This window comes from Topomyia yanbarensis, chromosome 3 (genome assembly GCF_030247195.1).
Source record: "Topomyia yanbarensis strain Yona2022 chromosome 3, ASM3024719v1, whole genome shotgun sequence".
NCBI lineage: Eukaryota > Metazoa > Arthropoda > Insecta > Diptera > Culicidae > Topomyia > Topomyia yanbarensis.
Window position 1 is genome coordinate 354,492,161 of NC_080672.1, and position 10,876 is coordinate 354,503,036.

The following is a 10,876-nucleotide window of genomic DNA, read 5'->3' on the forward strand; positions in this document are numbered from 1 at the left end:
TTTTCGAGTTACAGTGAAAAAATGAATTTTACCTTTAACATTAAAAGAACGTTCAGTAAAATACAAATATCTTGTTGTTGTAGTGCATCGATATGAAATATTATTATGTTGAATTAAAGGTATTTGAATGCACTTTCGATCGTTAAAACATTTTGTTCTAGTGCGACTACCAGTTCTGACGTAATTTACGAATCTATTGAACTTTTTCTTAATTTTTCGTCATTTTTTGAAGAAAAATGAACGTGGGGTCAATATTTTCGGCAAGATAAAGCAATCCTAATAATTATATTTTCATGGGAAATTAAAGCCTACTAATAACCAATGAAAATAAGCACTTGTTATTTTGAATCCGATGAAAATTGCGAAAGGGTTTCAATTTTTTGTAAAATGGCAATTTTTGTGTATCTCTGGGTCAACTTATTGAACCGTCTCGATTCCAATTTTTAATATATGAGGGACTCTCTGTCAGAATTCTGTTAAATAAGCAAATGGAAGAATTTTTTTTTCGTTTATCCAAATGATTAAAGACTTCTTAAAACAATAATTTCAGGCTCAGTGGAGTAATGTCATCAAAAATTTGGCATTAAAATGCGTATAATATTTACATGTGTCATACAGAATCGTATATGTACAAAATACGTTGTAAACTGCATGCTTCACAATGCCTTTATACACATTGGAAGCTTATGACAGTGCAAAATGATTAATTCGGGCACTAGCTTCACGAATGATGACTTATCCACCTATTTCGTCACGTTTTGCTCTACTAACAATTTATTTTACGTTATTAAAACGTCTAGAAGTTTATAATTTGGAATTATATTGGATTCACATTGGCTTCTACGATGTACCGATTTTATTGTACTGGTTCACAAAACTTCCACATACTACAATATCAGGCCCGTAGCCAGGATTTTGTTTCGGGAGGGGCTTAAAAAAAATTGCATAAAGCTTTTAATTCTGACAATTTGATATAGTCACTAGAAACTAAATTAAATTTTGAAAAGCTCATAATGAAATGAATTTCAAATCTAAGACAATCCTAAAAATATGTTCATTGTCACAAGAAAGGTTATAGTACTTACTCTCGTTACAACAAAGTATATTCTAGAGTTCACAGTGTTTATGCGCTAACCGAATATGACAATGCTTGACGGTGCTGGAAAACACTAGGTGTTCCAAGCTACACCTTTAAAAGGCGTAGAAGATGCTAAACCGAAATGAGTAGAAAAATATCCATAAAATGTTCGAACGAAGAGAATGTCGAAATTCGCACAAAATCTTCTGATTTAGCGAGCGATTTGTAGATGCCCAGAGACGGTTCAACTTCTATTTTCTTTGTCTTGCGTTCTGCGAGTATTACCAGTTCTATTTAAATGAAACTATTTTCAAGACTAGCCTTGGTCTGGTAGATTAGAGCCCCAGTTAAGAAGGATTTTTGGTGATCAATAGGATCAAAATATAAATTTAAATGATTAAATAAACTGAAGGAAACTGCCCACAATTTAATTTATTAAAGAAAATTGTCTACAAATCGAACGAAAACACTGATTACTAATATCTTCTAATTTTCCTTCAAGTCGCCAGTCGCCGTGCATGTTTCGTTCACCGTGCTGTTTCAAAATCACGAAATTTAAAGAACTAGCTCCCTGAATCTATCGGAGAGATCCAGATCCCAAATCCTCTCGTTTCATCGTTTTATTGAAACATTCCAACTAAAGTTGAATCAAAATTTTAAATACATGGTAAGTTGATCATATAACGTGCACTGGTGCCAAACAAACTACTTATTCTCGTTTTGTTGCTAATAGTTTTATATTATTTCTAAATTGTGACGTATTTAGATAGGTATTTTTACGGTGACTATGAGAGCGGTTTTCATTTTGATAAAAAACAGAGTTGGAAGTCACGTCAAATCCACCTAAACGCACGGTAACTGGTGACTTGACGGTACGTGAAATTTGTTAAATGTATTACCAAAAGAACTAGAATGTCTATCTTCTGACGTCGCAAAAAGCAGAAGCAAAAAAAAATCGCTACGCTTTAGCAGGCTATAGGCACCAGTAAATCAAGCTAGCTATTGTTCTATATCAGTGCACATACAAATTGTATCGTTGCTCCTGGCTGCGGAGTGAAATGAGTTTGCCAAATGAAGCAAAAGTGTCTGTGCTACGGGATAACACGAACAGTTCAGGAAGTGGAACAATTAGTTAAAGTGAAAATGGAGCTTAATCTCGCTGAAGTTACCTACATTCAGCTACATCACGTAAAAAACTGTGTTTTGATCACGTTTAGAAGCTTAGCACAGGCCGAAAACTTCATTGCAAAGAACAACATGCAACACGAGGTCGAATTTAATAACACCAGAATCAAGATCCCCGTGCATATGGAAAACGACATGGTGGACGTGCGTATCCATGATTTGGCCCCGCGCACTAAGGAAGATTTCATCAAACGAATCATGTCGCAAATGGAGAAGTAGAATCTATTACGAATGATACCTAGAAATTTTTTTTCACCAGCATTCCCAACGGCGTTCGTATTGTGAGAATGCGAGTGACTAAACCAATACCTTCTTACATGACTATCGAATGCAAATCACCGAAGGATGGCATGACCTATAAGCAAACAACGCTAATGACATATCCCGGGCAGACCCCAACATGCCAATTCTGTAACTATACAGCCTACTACGGAAAAACATGCGCCGAAGCAACTAGTCAAAACTCATCTACTACAGCCAACTCTAACTAGCAGCCACCGATACCTTCAGATAAACCTAAAACAACGATCCAATTACCCAATAATGCAGGTACAACGACCACGACAACCGCTCCCAAACCAACAACTAGCATCGCCAATAAAGAAGCAAATACCGATGAGGACGGATATAGAACAGCGACCCATAAGAACAAGAAACAAATAAGAACCTCTGATCGTGAACAGCAAGAAAGCAGTACCGATGACGACATGGACGGGAACGATAACGCGAGAGAAGGCAGACTGAATGACCCCCAAGCGGCCTCACCACCAAGGAAAAAGATCTCAACACGCAGCAGCAAACTGCGTCAACAAGATCTGGCAGACCGACATTCTTAGATATTTTTGCCTTTCTCATATAGAAAGGTTATGCAATCACTCTGAAAAACGTCAACCTAATCCCGGCCCGGAGGGCCGAGTGTCATATCCCATTCGACTCAGTTCGTCGAGATCGGAAAAAGTCTGTATGTGTGTGTATGTGTGTATGTATGTGTGTGTGTGTATGTGTGTGTATGTGTGTGTGTGTATGTATGTGCGTATGTGTCAAATAATGTCACTCATTTTTCTCAGAGATGGCTGGACCGATTTGCCCAAACTTAGTCTCAAATGAAAGGTGCAACCTTCCCATCGGCTGCTATTGAATTTTGGATCGATCGGAATTCTGGTTCCGGAATTACGGGTTTCAGAGTGCGGCCACACAGAAATTTCTCATAAAAACTATAGGAAAAATTAAAAATAGAATTTTTATTTTTTATGCTAAATGTATTCAAGGTGCATAAAACGTCGAGATTTGATGCAAACACGAAAAAAAATTTGACGAAGATTCACTTTTTTGGATTTTGCACATTTTTGCCTTTCTCATATAGAAAGGTTATGCAATCACTCTGAAAAACGTCAACCTAATCCCGGCCAAATTTTTTTTTCGACTAGCATAAGGTTTCTGGATTTTAACAGGGGCGTAGTTGATGGTTTACGGAGAGGGGTTACACCCCCCCTCTACTGTTCACTCCCCTCCTTTAAAAATCTCCTCAAATCACCCCTCAGACCACCACCTCATACCCCTCCCTTTCAACCCCATCATCTTTAAACCACCACTATATTACAAAGCATACCAATTTAAGCTGGGGAGTCGTTCGTTCATGGGACTTTCGCCCTCCTCACATGCCCATCCCCGCATGACAAAATGAGTTAGCAAGCAGATAACATTGATCTAATGCTGATTAGGCTAATGGAGTATGATATTTTTTTGTTTCAAGTGTTTCACCGTCGACACGTAGCTCATCAAGTTCGTGGCTGGCATGCCATTGTGTATAAGTGCAAAGTGTACTAAGAATGTAATGGACATTTCCACAATTATGTTGAACATAAAAAGCCTCCGTGCCATAGTTTCGAGAAATGAGAAAGGCACAATTGCACCGCTAGGTGGATTAAAACAGGTTTTTTCAGTTCAATATTACCGTGGCTGTTTTTTTTTCAAAATTTTAGAACTCGAACTCTTTTAATGAATATAAACAACGCACACATTCTCGTGATTCATGATTGAGAAAGGCACAATTGCACCGCTAGGTGGATTAAAATAGGTTTTTTTTAATTTTTACTTATTGACCCACGGCTCAGTTGTGCTAACGCATTGAGCCGTTTCAAATAAAACTTTAGATTGGAAAAAAGAACTAGATATTATAAATATGAACAAGCTCAATAATTTCAGCATCTTTTTATTCCGACACATGGACGGGTATACATCGCACTTACTTCACCTCTTCCGAAGAGTAACGTAAGGCCAACTTTCTTTGATGATTTCTGTTGTTCTGTAGTTGAGTGCCCAGAAAATATAGAACAGCTGCTCTTGGGCCGATTTCAATTTATTTATTATTTTCTCTCTCTTTTTCTTCGTGATCTCTGCTCATCTCTCTCATTTTATTTCATAACGAGCACAAATAAAACGAAAACATGAAATCGAAACATTAATCCCAACTTATTGACTGTAGACTCAACTAGTTACAACATTTTAGTCGCTCTCCGTGATAGGCTACTGATGTTTGTTCACTTTATCGTCACGTCGTTTTTAGACTTACATGGACATTAATTGGAAGCCATCGAAAGAAACAGAAATGCTACTGCTTACAACATTAAGTTTATTATGATTGATTGACTAATATGTGGTTTAGCATCAATTGACATCCGTTGAAAAGTAAGGATAAAATTACAACAGATAGTCCTACCGCTACTATGTACGTTTCTGTATATCAACAACATTAGTAATATACGACGGTATACAATTCGTGGGTTGATGAACACCTCAGAAAAACCACTGTTTTACCACTTTTTGGCTTGTTTATTTTTTGGCGTTTTTCTTGGTTATTGTTCGATTGTTTAAAATATCACTACTTTGCGGACTAATAATGTTTAAATACGGAACGCATTCTCCGCATAAAATGAAATTGAGTGTCAACCGAAATACTTTACTATTGCATTAAAATGACGCGAAAACAAAAACTGTCTTCTCGACTATATTGTCATCAACTAACGGAAATGTTTTTGTCTAGCACGCTTGAGTGAGATGCCTGATGTTTCTACTAAGTGTACAGTGCACTAACCTATTACAGAAATTCAATTTGCTTATGCTTTAACTAACTTTATTCTGGCTAATATATAACATGATATCTGAGTTTTGTTAGACACAACCACTAGCGATAAAGTTCTCATTTTGGGACAGTTTTTGAGCTCACTTTTCTATAAAACTTCTGCATTTTATTATATATTTCGTTTATTTTATTCGGTTCAATGCATTAGCTAAATGAAACCTTGTGTCTTCAATATATTTCCATGATGTGAACAATGAAAGTGATAAAACGTAAATGGTTGTCCTACAGATCTCGTGCGAACAACTAACGATTGCGTGTGGAGAACTATTTACTAGGCTGGGAAATATTTTTCCTAACCAACAGTGTCGCGGTGGTTGTTCATTTCTATCTCGTATACTTCCTTATCATCATAGTGGTTACTGCCATGTCCATGTTCGCGAATTTCTGACGGGTCACGAGTGTCGACTTCCTCAATGATGGTGCCGACCATTGATTTTGAGATACTAGACGCAGTTTTTGCCGTCAATATTATCCGAACAGCAGCCAAAATTTGGCAAATGTTTGTTTTTCAGGAAATGGTTTTGGAGACTATGTATATGCAAAGATATAATGTGTAAAATAATACTATCGCATTCAGTTTTTACGTGCAGGGTCAGGTTGGAGGAAATATGTCTGTTCACCTAGATTATCACCACAAAAACACCATTTAATATATAGGGAATTACTTCCTAGATGTGTCCTTTATAATAAATACCATTTTTTTTTTCAAATGTGACAGGAATCTTTTAATAGCCACGGTGCAAGTAAGTGGTATCAGATCTTGTAGCCGAGCAATGATTTTCTCATCGTCCATATATATGAGGATCAACCACATGTTTCAAGTTGTTATGCAAAATGACTGGTTTCGCTGGGCTAATTTGTTAAATGGCATCAGTACTGAACGCCTGACATGGTTAAACTCGTTAAAGGCGATGTTCGTAAGCATAACCTCCATATTCACCTTCAGCAAATATTTCACATCATGAATGTTGCTCCAGCCAAATACGGAGGCTATTGACTTCAGGTCTTTTCGCATAAGATCGATCTTATGCGAAAAGACCGGAAGTCAATAGCCTCCGTATTTGGCTGGAGCACTACTTCTTGCTTCTGCGACTCAATCATTCGACAGATCCCCACAGCAAGAATTAAAGTAACAGTTTCTTTTGTTCTTCCGACGAGTCACACAACATGAAAGGAACTGTTTTATCACACTCAGCATACTGAGTAGATATCCTGACCGCTGTCTTCGGTGGTTCGAAATAGCAATCTTCCTCACAATTCTCGCATTAATTTGTTGAAACCAAACAAGATACATTTTGTTTAAGAGTCACCGAAAAACAGGTTGTTTCTTAAATTTATTTTTGAAAATTTTCGGGGGGGGCTTTAGCCCCCCCTCTGGCTACGTGCCTGTACAATATATTACGTAAAACATCTAAGTGCAATTACAAAATATTCTACGTTCTTCAAATCATTCTTACGTTCAGATTTTGCGATTTTAAACCTAAAATAAGTCTTATTCGATGTCCTACATAATTTGAAAACACGAACTGCTAGATGTTCTATGAAAGAACGCAAAATAAAAGCTTTATAAATTATTAATTTTATAATACTTGACGCATGTAGTATCACATATTTCTACGGATTCGCATAGTTTGTATTAACATTGTACAAAACCCAGTTGAACAGCTAGCGTTTCAAAATACGAATTTTATAACGTGTGCGGGTTTAGTTTATAACGAATTTTGTATCATAAGAATGTTAAGTTTATGTAATACACTTGTAAATATTACACGCAGTATTGTATACCAATCATTCGATGACTTTGAGCCTGAAATTGTTATCAGAAGTCTTACTCATTTTGATAAACGAGTTCAAATATTACCCCACATTAAATTCTTTTAAAATTCTTCCATTTACTTGTTTAACAGAATTCTGACAGAGAGTCCCTCAAAAGAGTGTTCACCTCCATGATGAACAATATTGAACATAAACAGAAGTGCGGCTTTGCATACGATTGAAAATCAGCAATATGTTGAACGTGCCATCTATAGTACTACAATTCAGTTTCAACCGAGTTGCGGCCTTATACAAATTTTCATTCCAGAGACGCGCTTTTAGCGATGTTGAATTGATTGTACCTTTAAATTAGCGAAGTTAAAACATTGAGAATGATTGAATACTGCTTCGCACCGCTTCGTTGGTTTATTATGCGATTTATAATTTTCTACTCTAGTATTAAAAGCAACTGCCAGCAACCTTGTAAGTTGAAATTCATCGAAATAAAAATTGTCGATGTTGCATAGCATTTTTAATTTTTATTAACAAGAGACATCATAGATTCTAACCATATTATCTTCACCGCAGCTAGCTAATTGTATTAGTTCATCAATGGGTCTGAAAGCAAGTCGTTTCACTGTTAAATGGTGACCGCATCTGTGGATCAGAATAAAAAAAAAATAGTTAACATTCCATAGATATATTCTAAACAACTTCTTACGTTTGATTCACACTCGCTAGCAATTTCCAATCCTGTTCGATTTCGTACAATTGTATGATCCCCGTTTCCAGCCCAATCGCTACTAAGTACTGGTCCTGATGCAGTTTTCGCCTAGCGAATGCCACAGCGGTCACCGATTCTCCTTTAAGTTCGAGTACAGCTTTGGCACAGTACTGTTCATCTTTACGTTCCCAGAATACCACCTTTCCATCGCGAGAACCAGTCGCAAAGTGCATCGAATCGTGTGACCAATCACAACACCAGATAATTCGTGTGTGGATGCTCGTTTGCTTGTTCGTGTGAGTGACTAACTGGAAGTTGCAAGTCGCTTCGGGGTCTTTGTTTTCAAATACGGACAGAGTTCGATCCCGGGAAACGGCTAACAATAGCGTGTTGCTTGGTGCGAATGCCAATTGTGTCACCGTCAGCTGATGGACCTGCAAGTGCTGCACAATTTTCCACGTAGAAGCGTCCCTTTGGAACATGCGGATATTAGTTTAACAAAAAATTAAAGATAATTGAGTAACAATACCAGATAAGAATTTTTGCATGTTCTGTTGAAGTAGCACGACTAGCAGAAGCTATCAACCGACCATCTGCTGTTGCAGCAAGAGCATACATCTCATATCCATGCCCGTAAAGCTTTTGCATTTCTGGCCACAGCGTGTTCTGCATCAATGTTTCCTCAGTCGGTGGGTTTAGCATGGTTGTAGGCGTGAAATAATGCTCGGGATACATGTCCTTAACGTGCTTCGATTCCGGTGGTTTTTCTACGTTATCGCCGTAAACCGCCTTGTTCGAAAGTCCAAGTGAAGGAACAGACGCACCTTTTGGAGTGTCTAAACAAAAAAAAAGTCGAAAATGAAATTGCAGCTTATGCTCAAATGCTTCGTAAAATGTTTATAATTCAATAAGTGTAAAAGTTGACGAAAAACTTCAAATATATAACTCGTAAACTTAAAGTGTAAGTACCACTAAACTTACTTTTCAGAATGTTTTCACCTTCATGATCCTCTTTCACAGCACACAGCTGCCGAAAATTTTCAACAAAATTTCCCGGCGCCTGAAAAATTCGAACAATTTTTTCCTCTGCTCCACTTGCAAATCTATACCTGGAAAGCAAACACAAGCACTGCATGTCGTAGCCATGGACTTGCGGCCTAGCGATCTCGTGCCAAGTCACTTCGTCCGAGTCCGACCGCTTCCAACAAGCGTGTACCCTTGTGGTTTGGTCTGCAGATACTGTAACTAGAAAATGGCCATCTTCCGGATCCCATGCCAAATCTCGCACTGCTTCAAAATGCCCTCCGACGGTGATGCCAGGAGTCCAAACACTGGAAACTGCCTGATCTTGATGCCACAGATGGAGGCTTCCCTGGAATCCGTGTCCAATTATTGATCGTCCAGTCGGTGAAAACTTCCCTCCATAGAAACCGAGAGAAGCGCCACCAACCTCACCTACGCGAACGCTTTCAAACCAGATTCCAGAGTCATGCGGTGTCCAAATTGTGAGCGTTTTATCTATCGAACTAGACAACAGATGAAGCTGGGAACCTTGCTTGCTGAAATGTACTCCATAAACCCAGCCTTCGTGACCTTGCAGAACTGATTCCAGCGATACAGCGTAGTAGTAAGTGCTTTCTTCATGATTGATGCTGAAAACTTTTTCTTCCAGAACAATATCTTCTTCAAGAGAGAATTCTTCAAACGACTTTTGAATCTGAATCTGATCCCTCTGGGATATTCTCCACAGTCGAATGAAACCATCCTGCGATGCACTGGCCAGCAACAAGTCGTCTTTTTCTACATCTTTTACGCAATCAAGCCCACGAACCCAATCCGCATGTCCTTTCAATTTATCCACTAAAACAAACTGATTTCCGGTGGAAGCGTACAAATGGATCAGGTCGTTATCCATAGCACAGGCCAACATCATACTGCCCGAGCCTGGTAGTAGGAAAAACTTCAACGCAAAGCAGTACCCCGTTCCGAGGGTAATGGTTTGAACGCAATCAAATTTTCCTCCTTCATCAATGCGCCACAGCCTAATGCTGCTATCTGCCGACCCGGTGGCAACGGTCAAGCGTTCACTTTGGTAGAGAGCGTCTACCTGCGTTACTCCTTTCGTGTGACCTGCCAGCACATGTTGTACGGGTTGCGACAAGTCTTGCGTGTTCCATAGAATACACGTACCGTCATCCGATCCGGAGATGAGATCGACTTGCTGTTGTGCATTTGTCGGTAATTTTTTCACCGTATTTACGCGGGCTTTGTGACCACAGAATGTACGGACAATCTTAGAGGATCCATGGAACTGAAAAAAAAAAGTATTGTACTTTATATAGCCTATGATTTGATGTGGAGATGAGATGAATTTTACTTACATTGGGATCAAAAACTGCAATCGCGTGGCATGCGGCGTAATAAATGAGTCCATCATCACCCCAGTCCAGAGCTTCCGGTGTTCGATTGCACGCTATTGAAGTGTATCGGTTTTGAATTTTCATGATGTATGATTTGCTCACTAGACGTACTAAGGCACAGAACAGAGCATAATAAATTAATACCTGAAAGTAGCAATTTTATGCTGATAAAGACATGTGCGTGTTCGGTAATGTTGATTGTTTATATCATTGGTTAGAAAAGTTCAAGAGGCATAATTATGTAGCTGTCAGGTTTGGTTAGAATTGATTCTGCGTCAGGGCTGTATTAGCTGTGTTGGTATTGATCATTATATTCAGCTAACTGCCGATGCCCAAAGGTTGGAATTACTTAATCGCTCTTCCATAAGGAACATCTGATAGGTTGTACTCTACAATTTCTTGGGAATTCAAAAATCCTTTATTGCCTTTCGTTTTAGAATTTCGATGCATAAAATTTAACTTTTGTGTAATGCCATTTCCTCGTAGACTTTTCTTTTCTAAATTTACATTTATCGTCCTTCCGTCGATAAATTTCAACAATTTCTATTTTTTCCTACGCCCTTCCGTCGCGG

At 38.4% G+C, this 10,876-nt stretch overlaps 1 protein-coding gene across 1 annotated transcript; it reads right to left on the reverse strand.

Annotated features, from left to right (window-relative positions):
* Positions 1-6,487: 6,487 nt before the first annotated feature.
* LOC131690480 (elongator complex protein 2-like) lies at positions 6,488-10,505 on the reverse strand. The gene is made up of 5 exons (XM_058976280.1): positions 10,266-10,505; positions 8,866-10,195; positions 8,414-8,720; positions 7,882-8,355; positions 6,488-7,817 (listed from the first exon to the last, which is right to left on the reverse strand). Exons 1-5 carry the CDS (start codon positions 10,386-10,388, stop codon positions 7,703-7,705), a joined length of 2,349 nt encoding a protein of 782 aa, XP_058832263.1. The 5' UTR covers positions 10,389-10,505; the 3' UTR covers positions 6,488-7,702.
* Positions 10,506-10,876: the final 371 nt, after the last annotated feature.